This window comes from Rhinolophus ferrumequinum, chromosome 4 (assembly GCF_004115265.2).
Source record: "Rhinolophus ferrumequinum isolate MPI-CBG mRhiFer1 chromosome 4, mRhiFer1_v1.p, whole genome shotgun sequence".
Lineage (NCBI taxonomy): Eukaryota > Metazoa > Chordata > Mammalia > Chiroptera > Rhinolophidae > Rhinolophus > Rhinolophus ferrumequinum.
The window spans coordinates 96,859,560-96,883,361 of NC_046287.1; the positions used below are offsets into that span (position 1 = coordinate 96,859,560).

General features: G+C 37.7%; 1 protein-coding gene across 1 annotated transcript in view; it reads right to left on the minus strand.

Annotated features, from left to right (window-relative positions):
* SACS (sacsin molecular chaperone) overlaps positions 1-23,802 on the minus strand; it is an 83,846-nt gene that overhangs the window by 54,702 nt on the left and 5,342 nt on the right. Inside the window, 1 exon segment of the mRNA XM_033104216.1 lies at positions 14,997-15,545. Coding sequence (XP_032960107.1) covers positions 14,997-15,016 — 20 coding nt within the window. The 5' untranslated portion in view covers positions 15,017-15,545.

The window sequence follows — 23,802 nt, forward strand, 5'->3', positions numbered from 1 at the left end:
GCTATGCTCTCGCCTCATCACATCAACTCTCCAAGCTTTCTCACACGGCCTTTGCATGTACGGTCAGCCCTCCATAGCCGCAGGCTCAGATCAGCATCTAAATTTGGATCCGAGGTTGATTGACTAAGGATCTTGAGCATAGGCAGATTTGGGTATCCATCTGAGGGGGGTCTGCAACCCATCCTCCTCAGACACCAAGGGAAGACTGTATCCTCCTTCCTTCCTCCATGTCCCTCCTCCTTCCCACTCAAGCTTCATCTAGGAAGCCTGATGCTTCTCAAGACACCACAACTACCAGGAGCCCCATGTCCACCTCCTAGGTGTTTATCCCATCTCTATCTCCTCCCTCCTGCTCTCAGAGTGAGGGCTGGACACAGCTCCACCTTTAAAACCTTACACAAAGTAATCTCTTTACAGGAAGACTAGCTCTTCAACCAGAAATGCCGGAGGCCCAGGCAGAATTTATCCAACAGGCCACATTTAATAACCAGTAAGTCAAACAAATGACAAAACTTCCCTTCTCTTTGTGCTAATGTAGACACAGTTGCTTACCTTTTATTTTTAGTTACATTAAATATGCTTTGGGGAATGATGTCATGTTTCTGATTTACCATTCCTGCCTTTTCTACTTCCAAAGAGGGCATTGTGAATTCCCTAAAGTGCTGTAAAAGTTATGAGACAAGAGGATGGTACAGACTTTACATGATGCTTTTGAATCTATTATTAATTTTAATGAGAGCGATTTGTTAGTTTGCCAAAAATCTTAGGTTATTCAAAAACAGCTTTGGCAACACAAAATTAACCAGTGAGGGCCTTGTGTGGTCATGCTGTCTGCCATACATCAATTGAGTAATCCAACAAGACTTTGCATTAGAAAGGAAAAAAGTGACTCAGGCCCTCAGGTATTGTAAAGGTGACACAGCTTGAGCCATATTAGCCATTTCCGGGAATAATAAAACTACATGTGCTTTCTGAATTCTTTTTACATTTATAATGACCTTCGATTAAACGCCACCTCTTGGAACGTTTTATAGAAAATGTAGAGACAGAGTGAGCTGGTTATAGCAGTATGTACATTAAAATAAATGTATTGTGTGCTAATAATTAGAATGTTTGAATGGAATCTCAGCCCTAGACACACTAGTAGGAAACTAATGACAGTAACCTATAAAATATTCCATCATAAAATTGATTACATTGAACATAAACAAAAAGGAAATGGTACGAGCAACAAATGCCACAAGACACTTCCTTTTTTCTGTTTCTTCCGACTATTGGTATTCTTCTGGTCAGTTAATTTTTCTGTTTTGTCCCTCCCTGTTCTGGGTTGTTCCTCACATTATGCCTTCTCCATCCTCTGCCCCTTGTGTGGTAGTGACTTGAGAATATGACCCCCAGTTCTCACTCCTGCCAGCTGCGTGGGTTGCCACTGCTCTGCACTCACTTTCGCACTCGTTCAATTGGACTAGTAACACCTTCGTCCCAGTGTTATTGTCAGGTGGAATTGGGCTGTCCCTGACCAGTGAGGTGCTCATTTATTCATATAATAGAAATGTGTAGCACCCACAAGAATTTCAAGACGGCAGTGTCCACCCTCCTTTCTTCTCACCCTCAGCCTCTTCCTTCACCCTTCTCTCTTGCATTGGCATCCAAACAGTCAAGATTGATACCAAAAAAAAAAAACAAAAAAAAAATGAGAATCAGGCAAAGGATGTCTTGGGTTCTCTTAAACCTCTTTATCTCAACTTCACTTCCTTCTCCTGCTGTGCCCTACCCTTTTCTCCACCACTTTCCCAGCTCTCTTGAGTTCAGTAAATAGCAACTGTGCACATTCTATGGGCAAGCCCTCTGCTGGGTCCTCAGAAATCAAAGATAATGGTAATAATAACAACCCCACTGCCCATAGGAGCTCAAAGTATGGAACGCTACACAAACATAGCAAACATAATTTCAATATAAAAGGGAAAGTGCTCAAATATAGGAAACCTACCTAAGTCATTAGTTGCTACAAATGCCAAAATAATCGTCTTCCATTAACAGGGCTTTCCTGGACTAGCACCATAGCTTCATGTCCCAGGCATGAAAGAGACTGCATTCCTGCTTGATTTTACCTCTGGAATGAAATCTGTTTTGTTTTGTTTTTTTTCCTTTTCTTCCCTCACTATCTTCATTCCTAAGCATACTGCGGGGCTCGGCTCCCAGTCAGATTTATTTAGGTCACACTTCAGTTCCCCTACACCCTTGAAAAAAGTCTCACTCTAATGTAGCCCTGGTTCTCCTTTTTTGTGCATTTTCATGTGTCTTTGTGTGTTTCCACATAGAACTTATTTTTCTTTTCATCTCTTTAGACCTTCACCGATTACATGTCAAATCCGTCACGTCCACTATCAGCCGCAATTATAAGTCAGGATTCAGAACCCAGAGAGAAAAGTAGTTTGTCTAAGGTTTCTTGCAAACGCAAGTGTCAAGATTGGAACCCAGGTCTCCATTCAATTTCTTTTATTCTGTATTGTTCTCCAGAATTGAAGAGAAGAAGAAACACTTTGCTTGAGAGTCTAAAAATCATGCACTATCAGCATGCTTTAGGGACAACAGTGTCCTAAGTTCTCTCCTAAGAGATCATCACAATCTTACATTTTCAAGCATGTGGCAATTTTATAGTCTGGCTGGATGTAGGCAGCACACAAGCCCCACCCCCACCCCACCCCACCCAAAACACAGACACTGGAAAACACTTCTAAATGTATGTGATAAATATACAAGTATGAATGAATTACAAAATAGAGACACAAACATGCAGCAAAAAGTGGGAGACTTTATGATTAACTACTTCTATTTAGTTAATTATAGCCAGTTGAGTTACTTGTTTAAAAATTCACTCCCCTTTTTTTAGTTTTGAAATGGTGTCTCAGATAGAATTCCTATATCATAATTTGATTAAATTAATATCCTCTGAGAAGTATATGAGAAATAACAATTTATTTGTGAAAAATAAATGTGAATCTTATTTATTTTTGTCATATTTTATCTTTAGTATTTCTTGCTTATGTTCATTAAAGTCTTTTTTAAATTAAAAAAACACCTTATGTATCCCACTTTTATCTGGATTGGAGAGGTTTTGTCAATGAAGAGTTAAAAGGGTGATAATTATTTTATCTCTGTGTAGGGCCAATTCCACAATAACTTGGAAATAGGAATCAAAGAAACCACGTCCACAAAATTACAGATCTGTGAACTTGTGAAAATAACTCTCTACTTTTTTCTTTTCTTTGTATTAAAAGAGGAGCATGCTACAGTCTTCTTCACGTGGAGGGTTTTAAATGGTTGCACATATTTGCTGTCTTGGAGAACAACTATATTAATAATTTCTGGCAGGCAACCTCTGCTGGAGGAGACACAAAGAAAATGCTAGTTAGAAATAGGCCAAGCGAGTTTTTTATGGAAAATTGGGAATGAATCCATAAAAGAACAAAACAACTGGATTTTACATGAGTACTACAATTGAATAGAAGCTTCATCTGTTAAAATCCTACATTTTGCTAATTTCCTATACCACTTTAAATTTTCGCTTGATAGGATTTCATTAGACAATTATAAAGTGGAAAAAGAAGATGTTAATTTACTCACTGCTTATAAAAATGAATATTTCTGAAGCTCCAAGGAGAAAATTCTTAAATAGAGAAAGCTTTTAATAATATTCAAATGTATACTTTTTTCAGAATTCACCCAAATCTAAATCTAAACAAATTGTTTGATAGTTTACTATTTCTATATTACCTATAATTATAATTGAGAAGTAATTTACATTAAAAGCTCATCAATTGGAGAGCTATTTAGGGCAATAAAATATACTTCAGACAATACTTTTAATTGGTATTTAACATTGTGTATTTGTTTTTTAAGACTTTAGTTACTTTTCTGTTTTCTAATTTTTTGGTTACATAATTTGCAGATGTTATAGACAAAAACAAATATTCCACGAAAGAAATGTTGATCATTCTCAGTAATCCCTTTACTTACACATCTACCCTGTTTCCCCGAAAATAAGACCTAGCTGGACAATCAGCTCTAATGCATCTTTTGGAGCAAGAATTAACATAGTAAAATAAGACCGGGTCTTATAGTAAAATAAGACCGGGTCTTATATAATATAATATATAATGTAATATATAATATAATGTAAGACTTGGTCTTATAATTTTTGCTCCCAAAGATGCATTAGAGCTGATTGCCCGGCTAGGTCTTATTTTCGGGGAAATACGGTAATCGTGTCTAAGTGCTCATCCATGCTAAATATCTTTTGAATCCATTCCCTCCTCTTGTTTGTATTGGTTCAGGTCCTTCCCCTCTCATACTAAGACCATTAGGTCAGGGTCACAACTATTCTCACTGCCCCAAATCCTTTCTCCTCCAATCAATCTTTCATTTTCCCACCAAGTTATCGCATAATGGAGTATGACTAAACCGCTCCCTGTCACAATGATATTCAGTACTCCAAGTTACCTGCATGATAAAGTCCAAATGCTTCAAAGACAGGGCTGCCAGACTTATCCTCACCCGTCCTTCCTGGACATCTTCCCAGAGCTCTGCAGATGATATCTTTATATTTATTTTTGCACATTTCTCTGCACATTATATTTCCTCTTGCTGCATCTGCCTCCTCTTACCTGTTATACCCTTTATCCATCACTGTTGGCCCAGCTCAAATGTCACTTCAATTGTGAAACCTTCCCTCTCTACCCAAAACTGTTTAAAAAAAAAAAAAATGGGAAGGGGTTGATGACAAATAAAGTTTATGTCTCCTTTCTTATATCCATTGATCTCAAATCTTTCCACATTACATACACCATGTATTTACGTGGCTGTGTCCCCCTCTGGAGACTGGAAACATCTTAAGAACAGGAAATAGGTCTTGGCATCCCTTCTCCAGTACATGGCACAACCCAGTAAGAGCATATGGAGTGAACAGGACTGAAATAAGTAAGCAGGGTAATTAATCACAAGATCTCTTTCTCTGGAGAGTCAATGAGAAACTAGAAATTCAGACTCAGATCATGTAACAGGGAAGCACTGATCTTACATTTAAGTCATTTAGGTGCATGAATGGAGTGTTGGAAACACTTCTTCACATTTCATTAGATAGATATCAAACATATCAGAGGTGGGAAAACCTTAATAACACTATTGGGCTTCTACCCATCAATCAATGCCCAGCCAGAAGAAGAGATAGCTTTCCCTAGTCGAGCCAATGAAAAGAGACCTCTATCTTCTTGAAAATGTTCAGCACTTAAGTTCCACTTATGAGTGATCGAATAAGGAATTAATTTCCTTTATTCATTAACTATTGAAACCCCCTAGGTGACTAGTCTCTTATATGTCATTCTATGTTTCACGTCACGCACTGTCAAATATGTGATTGCTGTGGTTTTCACATACTTGGTTTCTCATGACCATTCAATAAAGCACTGGGCCACCTCTGTAAAAATTAACATATAGGAGAAAAGTGGGTCCTTTTTAACTTTTCTTTTCTTGAACAGTTCTCTTAATGAACAGATATTAATAATCTGGCATTAGATAAGATTGTGAGTTGATCTAGCCTTTCATTGGCAAACTTCAAAACAATTTTTCAAAGCTTGGGAAGAGGTGTACTCCTTCACTACACATATGTTTGGGGAAGTAACAGTGAAGAAAGCACCAGGGCCAAGGGAAAGTTGGGATCCAGACTCTGAAAGATCTGAGGATGGAGAAATGATTGCATATGTGCAAAATCCAAAAAAAAATTTTTGTCAATGACATTAGCATTTTCTGATCTCTTATTGTTCTAAGGTCTTCATTCAGGAGCTCAAAGACCTCTTAGAGAGCAGCTGGCTCGTCTGGTCACCCTAAACATTTCTCTTTGGTCTTAATATGTGGCTGATATTTAACCATTTATCTGTGAAAGTACCATTCATCTGTGTAGGGTGACGGTTTGCGTTCTGGTGATACAGTTCATGAGGAGAATCTCCAGAGCAGAAGAATCTGGAAGGGCAGCATCATTCAACGATGCTCTTCCTTACCAGGCACTTGTGCCTTAACTCCTTCCTTACACTTAAAATGTCTTAAACTTAAAAATCCTTTTTAATTATGAGAAATAACGTATTTAAAAACTACCGTTTTATAATACGTGACAACCTATAAGAAAGATTATAAATTAGAAAATGTTCATTATTCCATTTTAAAGACCTTAAAGTGAAAATAAACCACCAACAACAAGGTGTGGCTTAAACAGTCAACTGACTGGAAGCAGAAGGTGAAGAAGACAACTTAATCACGGGCAAGCCACTTTAGGAATCAAAGGAATGGCCTAAAAGATCCTGAACCTAAACCTTTGAGCAGTCTTCACTAAATAAGTTAAAGGAAATTGGGTACTTTCTTTCAAAACGCATAGTTACAAGTCACTGTGCCAGAATACGAAATCAGGGTCTTTAACAAGCTCTTATTGTAACATGACCTATGGATCCAAAGACTATGATAAGGTACTATTAATTAGTAAAATGTAGATATGAAAATGACTGTTTGCCAATTTCAATGACTGGTCAGTGGAAAGAGAGAAACGATGAGCTGCCTTCGCACTTAATACAACGTCTGCAAAGCACATGTTCTCCTTGCAAATCATCTATCCTCTCCTTCTGTGACTCAATTGAAGGTCTGAGCTAAGCCTTCCCTAGTTAAAAAATAAAAAGACAGGGTGGCCGGGTGACTCAGGCGTTTGGAGTGCCAAGCTCCTAACGCTGAAGGCTACAGGTTCGATACCCACCAACGGCAGCCGTGGCTGGCATCCGAGAGCTGCTATGAGTGGCCGATCAACGAGACCGGCCACCGACTGCTGGGTGGAGCGCAAGGCTCATAATTCCAGCATGGGCCACGGAGCTGCACCCCACAGCTAGACTGAGAAACAACGGCTTAAAAATACCCGGGCAGGTGGGAGCAAAAGAAAAAGACAGTACACATGTATAGGGGTCTGTAGTACATCATTCTCTTTGAAGCACACCTTTGCTTTCATTCTTCTCCACAGATTAAAAGAGCAAATTACAATGTCTGAAATCTGTTCTGTTTTGGACTCTGCATTTAGCTACCACTTTCTTGCAACACGAGAAGGGTCAATTCTTTTCTTCCCTTTTTTCTTTTTGGGGGGCAGGAAAGGGAGCAAATTAATTTTCTGTCAAAAGGTCAGATTGTTTGGTTATGCCTACATGTGCCAGAGATCACAATAATATGCAGTCACTTTTATACAGCTTTTCTGTTTTTTAGATTTTTCTAAGATTTTTCAAGGGATTTTTTTTTTCCTATTCATTCTATGAGAGGTCTTTCTATAGAACGTATTTATTTAGTCTAGGAGCTGCAGTAGGTTTCAGATTGTGTTTGGCTCTGAAAAGAATTAGTGTTGTGTTTCTCCACGGCTTTTCTTATGGCTACTATTTTCAATCATAACAGACTAGAACTGAGAGTCATTTATATTAAAGCTTCACAAATAAATCATCTTTCCTACTTTTTAATTTTAAAAAATCTTGAGTCAATTTGACTCTAAGTTATCATTTCTATATGACATTCCCTCTCCCCTGAGGAGAGTGAGTAAATGACATAAAATCCTAATGTCTCACGTAGGGTAATCAATTAATTCTATATCATTCTCATGAAAAGCTACCTGTTGCTATTTCAGTGAAGGGGACCTTCCTAAATAGTGCCTAAATGGAAATTATTCCAAAACCCATACATGTTAAATCACAAAAGTATTTTTATTGCTATGACCTCACTGTCCCCTCTGATACCTTCAGGTGATTGAACTGAGTTCCTCTGCCCCCACACACAGAAGTCCCTCCTTTTCTCACACAAACCTGCCTGGAGTGTAGCAGGCCTCAGGCCCCTTTGGATGATCATTGTACAGTTTGAGAAGTGCCCCCACACAGCTGCACGCCACAGGCCTTGAGTTGGACCAGTGCAAAATAGGATTCTAGAAATTTTTGAACATGCTGAAGCGCAGAAAAAGTGGGATAGGAACAAATTGGGCAAAATTTCAACAGTTGTTGAATCTACACAATGGGTATACGGGTGTTTATTGTAAGAGTTTCCTCTATTTCTATGTATACCTGAAATTGTTCATGATAAAAATTTTTTAAAGAGGTAAAGAGGCACCAAGGCCAAGCATAGAATTTCTGTCAATTCTGGGTAAAGAGCATGAAAGCCCAAGCATCTCTCCACATATACCAAATATCGTCCCTTTGTCCCTTAGGCCTTCTCTCTACACTGTTCCACAGAGTCCCAGGGCTGCACTCCGAGTTGGCTGATATGAACCCCAGCAGAAGGTAGGAAGAAGGGACGAGAGTGAGGTCAGGAAAGTCCTTTCCCCCATACCCATCCCACAGCCTCGCCCAGACTGTGTCTTTCAATCAAAGGTCACTGCCTTTCTCAAGGGGTCTGGCTCTACAGTCTCATCCATCAAGGTTCAGGCAATTTCTCCTATTCTTAGTCCCTTGGATCTTGAGAAGTAACAAAGCCACTGTTTCTAGCATCAGGTTCCCTGGTGATTTCTTATGGTTCCTTTGCATATAAACCGTTGAGTTATCCTAAGTAGACTGTGGGGGCCCTGGCTGATAGACCACTCAATGCAGCCTGATCACCTACTGTACCTATGAAGGAGAGGGTGAATCACACTCACTATTGTGAAAAGCAGCAGCATGCCTAACTGGCCGAAAAACACTGCAAAGCACTCACTCATCAGTGTGTTTTTCCCTCCTTCCTTCACCAAATTTCTTCCCTTACACAAGGAAGATGGATTCTTACCCCTCTGAAGTTGACAGCACTAATAGTGAGTCACCTGTTGCAGACCAGACAGGCCACAGATACTCCATGGAAGAGCTGAGCATCACACATGCAGGCTGAGTTTGCCCTCTCCCAGGAACCAGGAAGATGGGAGCTGCTGCTGGAACCCTTCGCAGGGAGCTGTGCAGAAACCAAGCTGGTCTTTTCCTCACCACTTGTGGAGGACCACCAATTGTGAGGAGTCATCCTGGCAGCTTTGGATGATTCTTTTTGTAAATATACTGAGTGATATTCACCAGGATTCTCCCTAGGCCCTTCTCTGTATCTTGTATTTCCTATTCGATGGCCAAAGACACTCAATAAAACCTTCCCCCGAACAGACCATGGCATACGAGGACACACCAAGAAGATGATCGTGGCAGGAAGGAAACTCCCCACAACCAACCTACAGGGAGGAGGCCCACAGGTCTGCAACAGCTCATTAGGCCAGGCGAGTGGTGGGAAGCACCTTTCCTGTAACACTTGCACAGTGACAGCATTTTGGGGTGTGGAAGTGGAAATCAAAGGATGGCCAGACTTTGTGCTAGTTACTAGAGAATGGAGTCATAACAATGGCTTCCTTTTCTTGGGTACTCTGCGTCAGATACTATGCAAATTGTTTTACATGCATGATCTCTAATTTTATAATATTATAAGCATGATTTCCCCTATATTCAAAGCCACATGACTAGCCAATGGCAAAGCTGAGTTCCAAACCTAATATGTCTGACTCAAAAGTTTACACTCTTTTCATTCCACAGTTTGTTTTCTCTTAAAGGAGCTGGGTAGATATTTGCTGAGAGTTGGTTTTCTTTTGTTTAGATGTAGAGGTATCTAAGGAAAAGAGGAGAGAGAGAAGACATAGAAGGGACAGGACAGGACCCACCCTCCCTTCTCTGGTCAAACAGGAGGGACTGGTTTTGAGCCTCTGAGGACAGAGAGTGAAGGCACAGTGTTCATGAAATACTGGCTAGGTCTAAGTCCAACCATACTTCTTCCATCCTATAAAACAGTGTTAGCACAGGCTTATAGAGAAGCTATACATCTCGCCTCCCACAGGTTGCAGAGTCACTTTAGGCTGAAGGGGTCCATTGGGTGCAGGGGGAACATCTGATAGAGGCAGCAGCTGCCGAAGCCATGACAAGTCCCCTTGACTGAGAGGCTCAAGTCGAAAGACTATGCGTAAGTTTGTTCCTGAGCCCCTATGGGAGGTCAGTGCCCTGAGCACACCCAGAATAACTAGGGAAGAATTTAAGCAGAAGAGAGGAGCATGAGGGTTAAGGTCTTGTCAGGCATGGGGAGGTTTGGAGTCATGGAGATGTGGGTGTAAATAGTAACTGACCTTGTGAACTACTGCAGCCGAGGAGGTGTGGAATAATTGCTAATCCACTTGTTCTTTCTTTGGATCCCTGACACTCTGGCTCTATTTCTGCCACTGGGTTCATGGCTCCAAGCCTAAGTCCACTCCTGTAACTCATCAGAAGTACAGGGCTGCCTTGTTTCCTTGGCTCTCTGTTGCCCACCTGCTCTTCTCTGTCTGGACTTACTTTTCCTACACTTGGACCCAGTTTATTTGTCTGCTTTCCTGGACACTGGACTCTGCTCTCCCATCTGAATTTTTTGTTACATCCATTGTGGTATGGTAACAAACATATATTTGGTCTTTGTCTCCAGGTCCTGGCACAGAGCTCCTAAAACTCTTAGAATTTCTATCCCAGGCAGAGCCCTGGGATAGCTTCAGGATAGTGGTTAGTCACCAAAGGACCCTACTATGATATTAGAGGGTTAGAACTTCCAGCCCCAGCCCTGACCTTCAGGGAGAGGAGAGAGGCTAGAGGTTGAGTCCAATCTCCAATGGCCAGTGATTTAATCAACAATATCTACATAACGACACTTTGAAAATAACTCTGAGACAAGGGAAAGGGAGATTCCAAGTTGGTGAACACATCCACGTGCTGGGACGGTGGTACACCTGAAAAGGGCACAGAAGCTCTGCACAACCCCTGGCCCGAAATCTTGACCTAGGTATCTCTTCCATTTGGCTGTTCCTGGCTCATACCTTTATAATAAACTGTAATATAAGTAAAGAACTTTCTGAGTTCTGAGTTGTTCTAGTGAATTATTGAACCTGAGGTGGGAGGAGTCATAGGAATCCCCAAATTTGTAGTTGGGTAGCCTGGGGATTTCATTTGCAGCTGACACCTGAAGGGGGATAGTCTTACAGGACTGAGCCCTTAACCTGTGGGGTTTGTGCCCACTCTGCGTACTTGGCATCAGAATTGAGTTGCATTGTTGGACACCAGTTGGTATTGGAAAATCTGGCTATTGATTGTTGTTGGAAAAATGACACAACACCCATCATAATCTGGTTGTTGATCTTCATCTTAAATGTATTCACAATGTCAGATGGTAAGGATATTCTCACAGCCTCGCTAAAGTGACTGACACATAAACCACCATAGAGACAGTAGGTAAGTACCTCCACAGGCTACCATCCTGGCCACAGCCGCCATCATCTGGATTGTTACAACAGCCTATACTGGGTTTCCCCACTTCTACCCCTGCACCTCTACACAGCCACTAGAGGGATACTTTAAAAATGCAAGTCAACAGATGATTACTAGAATTAGTGGGGTGACTGCATTGAAAGATATAAAAATGTTGAGTCACTATATTGTACACCTGAAACTAATATAACGAATAAAATATTGTGTACCAACTACACTTCAATTTTTGAAAACATTAACTGGAAAAAAAAAACATAATTCAGATCATGTCACTCCTTAAAACCCTACAATGGACCCCTTTTCCTTCACAGCGATGTGGTGCCTGGCTACCTTGTCAACCACATGTCAACTTTCCTGGCCCTGTCTCACTTCTCTTTAGCATGGCCAGCTCCTCCGTGTTCTTAAACTTGCCCAGCAGCTCCCACCTGGGGGCCTTGTACATGTTCCCCGATCTGGAACATTCTTTCCATAAATAACTTACAGTTACTTCCCTTACCTCTTCCAAGTGTTTGCTCAGATTTCACCTTCTCCATGAGGTCTGCCTTGACCATCCTACTTAAACTTGGGACACATGTCCCTACACAACCCACCTCACTTTCCTGGCCTACCATTCCTTTTGTTCCACCACATAAGGTACCGTATAATTTAATCATTGATTAGATTTATTCGGTCTTCCCCTGCTAGAAGGTAAATTTCCCCAAAGTTAATATCTATATCAGTTTCATTCCCTGATGTATTCTAAGGACCTGGCACATAATAAACGCTCAAGACATGGTAGTTGAATGAACCATTTGAAGGACAAAAGTTTGTTTGGAGAATCCTAAGTGGAAGTGCCACACTGCAATCCCAGGTTAGATGTAGAGCCAGATACATAGGGCAAACCCTGGAGGGAGGAGACAGGAGAGGTGGGTCCTGTCCTGACTGGGCTTGAACCTGACAAAGTCTGTCTCCTTGATCAAACTTCAGAAGGCTCCTCTGAGCCTTCTTGTCAACTCGGCCTTGTCCTTGAGCTCTGTCTTTGACCTGGCTCTCCCAGTTTTACTAAGAATCCTGCTAAATCAGTTGAGCAGGAATCCCTCACTCTTAGTATCTGATAATCCTCAATAGCTAATGAAATTCTTCATCCCCAACCCCCTTAAGACCTGATCACCCTCGCTTGGCTTCAGCAAGAACCCAGTCAAGTCAGTTTAGCAAGAACCACCCCCACCCTTGATGGCTCCTCTTATTAATTTGCCATCCACTAATCCCCTTACTCTGCTCGTTGGCTATAAATCCCCAGCTCTCTGCTATATTCAGAGTTAAGCCCTATCTCTCTCCCCTGTTGCAGTGGTCTTGACAACGATTGTGATTGTCCTAAATAAGGTCTTCCTTACCATTTTAACAAGTGTGGGAATATTTTTTTCTTTAACCAACCCTATGAGTTGGAACAAGTCACGTGACTTCAGTTTTCCCATCTATTAAATGAGATCCCCAAGACAGGCCCTCTTAGATATTGCCACTAGCTTGAATCAATCCCAAATATGCCCAGCTTCTTAGCACATCGTACCTACAATGGTTTCCTTGGCATCCTAAGAGGCGGTTTCCCCAAACCTGATCCACGCTCCATATCCTGGAATCTGCTCTCTGCACTGTCACATACTGACTGATGCTCCAGAATCTTCCTGAAGGCAACGGAGAGGGAACCAATCCCAAGGGGGCCTTCAATAAGAGAGATTGTCTCAACTTTTACCTTAAATATTTAGATGCTATCATCAATAATGTATCTGCTTTTATTTTAGCATAACATTTTAGATTGCTTATCAGATGGATAATCTTTTTCCCCAAAATATTTACAGAAAGCTAGTGTCCTGGGAAGGCCCCCCAAGTTAATGTGGTGACTCTGAGTAAACCTCTACCACTCACACAAACCCCTGGGAACTCGGGACACAAGACCCCAGAGATCAAGAAGTATACACTAGATCTTTTTTAGCTTTAAAAATTATTGTCTTGCCCCAGGAACAAGGAGACCAGGCAGTCAAGTTCCACATGGTTATGATCTTAGTAATAAGGCAGGTTTTAAATGTCTTAATAAAACTGTGTCTATAAAAATAATCTTAAATTGATGTCTTGACTCTCAACCCACATACTCTATTCTGTGTATTCATAAATGTGGCTATATCCACCCACTGACATTTTAGCATTAAGTAAATATAAGTTCTGAGGAAATTCTAAAGTATCCAACCTATATAATGTAAACCGCTGCAAAGATTCTCTCAGTTAATTTACATTTTTTCTAGCTATAAATAGAATTTGTCACCTAGTGATTACAAAGACAATCTAATCAGGTTTTTTTCCCCAGCATCTATTAGATGCTTGAAATCAATCCTGATTTTTGTTGAAAATTTATACTTAGTGTAAGTATCAATGATTCTATATAATTACTGCTTTTAAAATAAATTATAAATGAAATTATTTCTAACAAATCAGACTACTGATAAGGTGAATGAAAATGAATTCACCTTTAATTTGAAAAAATACCTACTTTCAAAACAAAGGGGAAAGCACTATATGGAAGCACTTTAGAAGGTAAAAAGAAATTTTCACAGAAATATTGTGATATAACTTGTGTGATGACACATGAGTATACTTTGCTCATGTTTAAACAACTTAGCATCAATAATAGTAAAAATTCATCTCAGATGACTTCTTATAATACTAGATAATACAGAAAACATAAAATATCCCAATATTTCAATAAAAATCAAACACGCTAAGTAGTCTCAATACCTTTGTGCATTCACATATTTAAATAACAATCAGTCACAAAATTAATTCTCATTTGTTAAGAGGCAAGTTCTCTTGAAAAACTTATGCTTACTTCCTCTGTCTAACGAGTAAAAATTTCAAAAGGTTAAGAGAAAAACAAATATTGAATTGTTTCAATGTTTCAAATTTGGAAAGCCAAATTTAAAAAGTCTTTTCTGTTAATACGAGTCGGTTACAAGATGTAAAGCCTTACCTCATGTTTCTGGCACTAAAATTGCAATTATTGGACGTACTATTTGAATACAGCAGTCAAAATCAATGAAAGAGTATTTTGTCATATGCTTAAGGGAAAAAAAAGCACATAGAAATTTAAGGAATAATTATAAATATATATTAACATTATGTTTGTGCATAAATCCTCAAGCTTGTAAAAATAGCAATACCTTCTTATAAAATAGCAAATTTGAGGAAAGGAACAAGCATAAACTTGAATCATCATAGTTTAAAAAGGAAAAGCAGAGTGCTCTCTCTCTTCTTTCTCAGTGTATTTGATACAATTCTAAGTACTTTACTGTTGCTTATTTAATACTTTCCAAATAAACATATGTTCAGTAAGAGGCACTAATATATACATTTGATGAAGGAGAAAGTGGGATACATCTAGTCAACTGTCCTTGAGAGAGAAAATCCAAACCATCTGGACAAATGTAAGGAATGGTTTCCAACCCTTAACTTGAAATGTTAAATACACAATTCCAGTTAGAACTGAAGTATCTATAGTTGATTCACTTTTACCTCTAGATACCTTTCATTTGTTTTTGCCATCCTATGTCTCACTTGAGAAAACCCCATAAGCATTAAAATCTCAATGCAAACTGTTGTAATTTAAAACATTAACTCATTTACCGATTATCCTTGGTCTCCATTATCACTTCCCCTGGAATATTTGTCTGTGAAAACCATGAAAATATTTTTCTTTCTTCTTTGTGTTTTTGGTTTGTGTTTCTTTTAAACGTGTACTCCAAGTTCAGCTCTGCCCGGCCAGTGAAAAGCCTGCTTTCTCCTCAGTGTCCATTCATCATCCGATGTCCAAAAGCATTGTCACATTTTGTGTTTGCGTTCCTTGAAATATGACTCACCAGTCTCTGGAAGGGGTTGCCTCCTTGGATTATGCCTCCAACAACATACAGATGTGATCCAACAACACACAGCAGTTCTTAACGTAAAAAAGTATTGATCAGCTAATGATTTTTGGTTTTTCTCCAAAACAAAAAATAAGCTAGTTTCATCTGAGAATTTCCTGTATCTTTTTTTGAAGGTGATGGGGTAAAATGGTGTAGCCGTTCTCAGGGTGGGTGTTTCTCACCCTCATTTCAGCAGATGGAAAATCCTCAGTGGTCAGTGACTTTCTTCTTGTTCTGGTGACACCTGCGTTTTGGCATCACTTCTGTGATCCTGAAAGAAAAGTCAAGGAAGGGTAAAGGAAGGAGTAGGGAAAAGTACTTGAAGTAATTGCACTTAAAATGTAACTCCTTGTGGAGGACAGCCATGGTGACTTTCTAATTATAAACTGCTGGTTACACCACAGCCCTGCCAGATGGCATGGCATTTATCCCTCGTCTCGCAACCAACAAATGCCCATGTGGAACTAGACATGGCAGTCTCTATAAACAAAAAACATACTACTTAATTTAGTTTCATGTTCTCATTCCCTATACATTTCTTTTCATTGGCTTCTAAGTAGAAATATATGCTTCATACAATGTGCCTTTTTTCAGGAACAGTACCCTTAAATCCAAACTTATGAATTTACACATAATGTAACTCATGTTTGAAAGTGAAACACCTATGTTAGAAAAAGAAGAGGAAATGTGTCTATTTTAAAGTCTTAATTTTTCAAGTAATATTCTCAACAACTTATTGGTGCCTGCAACAGTCAACATTTTACGAAATAAACTAGAAAAAAAATGACAAGCTTTTACCACAATGATAAACCAGAGGGACACATGAGATTGAATTTTCTACCCATTTATGCAAATATCATAATTATAAATACTTGATAATTTTCAAGGTGCACTCTTAGGTATTATCACATTTAATGGTTCTTTGAAGGAGACAGAACAGGAAAGGTAGAATTGCTAATATATTAAAGAAACTTGCATGCAGGAAGGTAAGTAACTGTTTTAAGTTCACTAGCCTAGGAAGTGACAGACTGGAAACTGGAAAACCAGCTCTGGACTTGTTATTCTGTTTTTGCTATCCAACAATGTTTCATTGTGGACAAAGTAATACAGAGATAATAATCTAAATGGAACTTATAACACTATAGCTTCTTGGATGTGTTCACTAAAACCCAGGAAAAGAACTCAAAACTCACTGGAAACTCTTCCTTGTAAACACTTCCCCAGGTACTTGCTATAATAAAAATATTACTATGCATCATGCGGGAGAGTAACTGAAATGAACCAATCCAAACTTTTTGTTATTTCATATAAAATATATATCATGGAATTTTGATTGTCACATGTCAAGAATTGAAGAAATTCTAGATTTAAAATTAAAATTAAGAATCAAAATTACATTAAGGACTTATATTAGCAAGAGGATGGAAGCTATTGTGTAATAGATTTTAAAAATTGGTCTCTTCAATTTGAAATGTTTAGATTAAGAGAGATTAGGTATAATATAGTAGAGAATTAGGATCAATTTCTTTATCTGTAAAAAAAAGGGGATTGGAATAGGTGTTTTAAGTTATTAACACTTCTAAAATGCTGTGATTCCAGACAAGTATATATTTTTAACTCATCTACAATTCTGAGAATAGGAATTAATCCAAATATGTCTTCTAAATAAAAAGAGTGCTTGCCAATAAACTGTCATTCTAAATATGACCATAAAATATGAATGTTTGCAGTTTTGTCTGAGTGTTGGTGATAAAATATGAGACTCCAAGGGAAATCTGGAATTATTTGTTCCTGATGTTCCGCCTCTGTGGGAACATTCGAGGGAAATAGAAGTATTGATCTAAGGTGAAATAGTGCACATTCATTCTTAACCTCTAATTCTAATTTAACAATATCTTTAAAGATACATATCCTGTAATGTGAAGTATTAATTAGCTTTATATCACCTGGTATGTTTGATAAAAATGCTAAACAGCGTAGAGCCCTGGGGCGAATTATTACAACTTTCCTCCAGATGGACAATGATATCTTCGCTACAAACACAAGCTTCGAATAGCTTTCCCTAAATAACTCTGAGAACTTATGAATGTACTATTATCAAGCACATTTATTTCTATGATTTCTAGCAGGACACGTGACTTCGCCCAATGAATTACGAAAGCCACAATATAGCCTTTCTCCTGACCTCCCCTGAGCTGCCAGTCTAATAATTTTGTTAAAAGGGGAAGTCCATTAACACGTCATTGACCTGTTCTTGATGGAATCACTGCTATGTCTTTGTCTAATAGCTCTTGAACTCCCTCTCTCTCTTTGCAACAATCCAATCTTTCATTTTATATCACTTTTACAATTAACACCTAACTCACAATTTAGAATTTCAAAAACTATTATTCCTTTTTTGGACACTGGAATATTGTGTATGTTCATCTCCCCAAGACCTATCTTATGCTGTGATTATTCAGAAATTACCCCCTTTGACTGAACAACTGCATATGCCAATGAGATCATCTTGCCTGTGGATGAGAGAAGGCAGTGTGTTGCCTGGAACATCATCAGTTTCCCAAACTAGTCACTAATAATCACCCCCTTAATCTTCATCATGTTTGAGATACAACATACCACTTTGGGGATCTTTGGCCTATTTGTGTATCCCTGCTTGATTACTTACTTAATATTTTCCTTAAAGTTGCTCTCTACTTAATGTATTATAAAAGGAAACTTTCCATCCACACCATAAATGGAAACCCAGTATCATGTGCCACAAATAGATGCCAAGTCTAAAAATAAATATAAAAATGAACACAAATGGAATGTTATTAAATTCTGGTTGGATACAAGTGCCCACAAAAAACACTAAGTTTTTGACTTGCTCTCTCTTAATTAAAAATCGGGAAGAGTAACTGTACTATACACCTGAAACTAATATAATATTGAATGTAGACTGTAACTGAAAATTTAAAACACATTTTTAAATGTGGATTAGTAAATTTATGGGAACATTTATAGCCTTTAATGATTTCATTCAGAAAGAGGAAAGGTTGAACTTTAAGTGTCCATTTCAAGAACTTAGCAAAAAAGGTAATGGGGATAAACCCAAAGACAACAGAAAATAAAGATGACAGCAGAATTAATGAACTAGAAACAAAGATACAAGGGAAAATATTAGCAAAAACAAATGTTAGTCCTTAAAAAGACTAATAATATTGGCCAAACTGTGGCAAGGCTGAACAAGATAAAAACAAAGAAGTCACACACACACACACACACACACACACACACACAAACCAATGTTGGAATGAAAAATGGAATGCATCAGAAATTAAAAAGATAAGAGACTATTATAAGAACTGGAAAGTAATGAATTTGAAAAATTTGAAAATGGACAAATTCCTGAAAAAAAATATAAAATAACAAAATTAATTCAAGAAATAAGTCAATCCTAATAAATAAATTCAATCACTGATATCTAAAATCCCTCCATGGAGAAAACATTAGACTAAATGATTTTATTGGTGAGCTCTACCAAATATTCACTAAACAGGTAACTCTAATATATTACAAATTCTACCGGAGAACAGAAAAACAGGCAATGTGTCCAAATAAATTCATGAGGCTGGTGATATTCCCAAACCAGTTTATCTAAACCAGATTGGAACAATACAAAAAAGGACACTTACTTGCTAATCTCATTCATAAACATAGATGCAGAAATTCCAAATACATATTAATGCAAGTTGAACCCAGCAATGTATAAAAAAGAGAATACCTGATGACCACATTGATTGGATTTATCAGAGGATAAAAATCTAATGTCTATCAATGATAAAAAAAAGGAAAGAAAATACTTTTAATAAACAAGAAGTAGATGAGAACTTCTTTAAAGGGCAAACTAAAGGCAAACCTCATGCTTAACAGCGATATGGATAGAGTCTTTTCTGTTTCCATTTCTATTCACATTTTACCAGAGTTGCTAGCCAGTACACGACAGAAAAAGGAACAGAGGAACAAGGAGGAGTGGGGGAGGGAGAGGGGAAACAAAACTTTCAGTATTCACAGATGGAATATTCCAACAAAATTCAGAGAAATTAACATAATCATAGAGCTTATCGAGATTACTGATAAAAATTCAATTGTATTTCTACGTACCAGCAAGAATTTTAAAAACCAAGTATTTTAAAATACCAGGGGTGCCAAAAAACTGTATACAAGTGGACACTTTGGTCAATGTTGTTGAAGCAGTAGTTCGCCATAATCAGAAGTGTCTGGACACTTTGAGCACCATTTGTAATTGCAGACGTCAAACATGACTTGTATTCATCTTTTGTTATCAGTATATATTGAGTATTACAATTTTAATACAGTTTTTCATTCTTAAAATGTGTATACATTTTTTTTGGCACCTTCTGTATTTTTTAAAAAAGATAGCCATTTATAATAGCAAGGAAAAATAAGTCATCTTGAAATAATTATAACAAAAGAACTTTTATTGAAAAATTAGAAAATCTATAAACTTTGACAAAAGACATGCAAAAGTCCCTTAAAAAGAAAAATGGACATACGTACATCATGAGCAGGAAGGCTCAATATCATTGAAATGTCAACTCTCCTCAAACTGATCTTTTAATTCAAAGGAATTCCAACCCAAATCCCAACAACCAAATAAATAAATAAACAAATTCATTTAAAACATAAATCTTGACAATTGATTCTAAAAGTTTTTTGGAAGAACAAAGGGACAAGAAGCATAAGGGAAAAAAACTTACTTTCCTTACAAACCTTAATATCAAACTCTAATAACAAAGTTAGTGTGGCTTTCACATAGAAACGATAAAGTAAAGAGCTTAGAAACAGATCCATGCATTATTGCAATGACAGAGGTATTCGTGGAGTTCACTGGGGAAACCTGTACCATACAAAAAATATTACTGGGACAAATGGTTATCACATAGAAACAAAAATTTATCTGTACCTCACACTGTGCACAAATACCAATTCCAGGTGATTAAGGGCATAGTAAGAAAATAAAACATAATCATAGAGCTTATCACAATATCTTTATGACCGGAGAGTAGAGAAGAATTCCTAAAACAACAAAAAGAAAGCACTAACCATAAAAGAAAAGATGGTCACATTCAAACTACATTAAAACAGAACTTCTGTCCACCTAAGGCAAGCCAGATAAATCAGAACAATGAATTTGCCACACATGTAATTGACAAAGGTTTTGTGTCTGGAATATATAGAGAACTCTTGAAAATAAAACAAGAAACAACATAAAAGAAAAGTGGGCAAAAGACTCTAATTTGTATATACTCTTTTGTACCTATAATATTTTAAATAATAAAAATTAAATTTGTATTATAAATTGTGTCTCATACATGGGATAATATTGAAAATAGTTTTATAACTTAATGGAGACTATATGATGACATCTCTGAAATAGTTTCTCCAAGTAGCCCCATGAGTACTTGTAATGAGGCTAATCTGAATCAAGATGTAAATACAAAACCATCCCAAAAAAAAATAAATAAAAAAATAAAAAAAAAAAAAAAAAAAACCATCCCAGATTTTGAAGATTTTGTATCAAAAAAATGTAAAATATCTCAGTAATAAGTTTTATTTTGATTACATGTTGAAATTATCACATTTTGAATATGCTGGGTTAAATAAAATATATTATTAAAATTAATGCTATATGTAAAAAAATAATGTTAATATCTTTCATTTATTATCATAGTAGCTATTAGTTGAGAATTAAGTATAGATGGAATAATAGAGCCTACATAATAAAGTTTTTTTCAGAAAGGAAAGAAGGGAAGGGAAAGGGAAGAGAGACAAACAGTGAACGGATTGGCAAAAGGGGTCTCTCCTCACTGCATAATTTCATTTTTTTGGTGCCTACCTGAGTAGCACCTACTTCTTCCCTGAACACCAACTACCCTCTCACTGTCATCAGATCATGCGTCCCACACCTTGTGAAACACTCCATGAGAACTTATTCCCCAAGCTTTGCAAAGTATTCCTTAGTCTTCCAAAGATCCACATGGTACTGGTAAACCCTTCTTAATGAATATGAAATTCTACATGTGGTATTTAAATAATAGCAACTATGTTTGTGTAGCCCTTTACAATTGTATACATTGTCTCATGTGACAGTCAAGACAACTTTATAAAGAGGTAGACCAGATATCTTTATTTTATGGGACAAGAGACTGATGTTTACAGAAGTTAAAGAAAACCCTCAGGCTCTTAGGTCATAGAAAAGAGCACAAGGTGACCAAAATTCCCAGGGCCAGTCTACAGGGCTGCCATAAACAAGTCAGTCTTTGAAAACTCTACCTCTGCAGTCACAGCATAGGAGGGAGAGTGTGCACCCCATCAGAGTGCCTTTTGGGGTACTACCATGTTTCCCCAAAAATAACACCTAGCTGGACCATCAGCTCTAATGCGTCTTTTGGAGCAAAAATTAATATAAGACCGGGTCTTATTTTACTATAAAATGAGACCCAGACTTATACAATACAATATAATATAATATAATACTGGGTCTTATATTAATTTTTGCTCCAAAAGACGCATTAGAGCTGATGGTCCGGCTAGGTCTTATTTTAGGGGAAACTTGGTATGTCACTCACTGCAAGGTCACACCGAGGAAGTGACACAGCTCCAATACAAGCTCTAAGCCCGTAGTTCAGGGAGTTTCTCTGATAAATCAGACCATTTTTCATATAATAGTATTGAAATGTGTAGAACACATGAACAGTCCCAAAGCATTTATTATATATTGTTTTATTTATTCTCATGAGTACTGTGTACTAATTCCAGATGTACAATATAAGCAATAGAAATATAAAAATTTCCAATTCGAGATTTCTTACACACACACACACATACACACACACCTATATTCAATTCAACAGATATCCATTTTCTGATGTACCATAATTAAAAATTCTGCATATGCAGATATATGCGCATATATGCAAAGAATATCTCTGCTTGTAATTAAATATATATTTAGTTCTATTTCATTTTTATTTTAAACCACAGAAATGCTTTTGTTCCTTACTGATTGTGTGATTAACATTATATAGGATTTTTATACTTATATGTTTGATGTTCCTCTTGAATATAATCCTCATGTGATAATGCATCAATTTTTGAATGCTTCAATATGTCACATATTTACTTTTATAAACCTTTAACAATGACATTGCGTGGAGGATAAAACCTAGTAGACTTTTTTATTGCATCTAATATGATTGAAGAGCAATCTAATACAATTTAAAAATAAGAAGTGCAAGCATTCAAAACTATCCATTGCTAATAAATTTAAGACAGTTCCTCAATAAGACCATCAAATTAATCATGATATCATAAACCTGCTATATTTTCCTGCTTTGATGATAATTTCATGTTTATGTAGTTCATTAACATGGCGAAAAATATTAGCATGTCCTAAATTTTACATACAATTGAAATGTAATGGAGCATAAAATCAAAATGCATAGTAAGCATAGTAAGATTATTTTTTGTAGAGATATGGTATTTTAATTTGCTAAAGTGATTTCATAGATATTATGTTACTTCAGGCTCGTGACTGCCTGGTGATTTGGAAGGAAATTATTAATTCTGTTTCACAGATAAAGAAATTGGCGTTCAGCAAAGTCAAGCAATATCCCACACCGGGTACTGGGACGTAAGCCCAGATCCTCTGGCTCCCAGCTCTTCCTTTAGTCCCTGCTATTGAGTGCCTGATACAATGCAGGCACTCACGTATTGTTTCTTCCTCTCTCCACTCCTTCCCCAAGGGGGAAGAAAGCTGCCTCCACACCATACCATTTGGGGGATGGTGTGGCATGATGGAGACCACGACGTGAGAATCACATAAGCTCTCTGTGCCCAACATTCCTCATCCGTAAAACAGGACGAACCTGCCCTATCCACGAACAGGATCCTCACAAAGACAGAATTCAACTGTGTCTGAAAGGTTTGCAGGTGGTTTTTGTAAATATTGGAGGCACTCTTTTTGCTCACGTCATATTCTTGAAGACATGAAGTGACATGAAATGTGTTCGTGATATTCTCCCACCACGGATTCATGTCCTCCTCTAATGCATCATGGATCCAAACAATGGATGCTCAGGGAATGGGGCTTGGACAGCCATCGTCACCAGCTGTGGAACCATTCATTTGGCTCTAAAACCTGAAGTCACTGCCCATGGCTAATAGAAGCACAGTGTGCCCATTCAGTGACCTCTTCGCCCTCCTGGCAAAAATATCCTATTTTCGCATCCTGGGCATTTCCCGTAGTCGGTGGATTTGGCACTATATATGATCTCAATTAAGGAGTAGGAAAGAAACATGCCAGCTTCACTTACTCACTGAGGTGAACATTTCTTTGAGTTATAGTACTTGAAACAGGTACAGCCCCGAGACTCGGGGCTTCATTAAATCATGACCATTGTATAAACAACTGCTGATGTGCCCTTAACCCAAAGCCGCCCATTGGTAGATGTAGGCAGGGA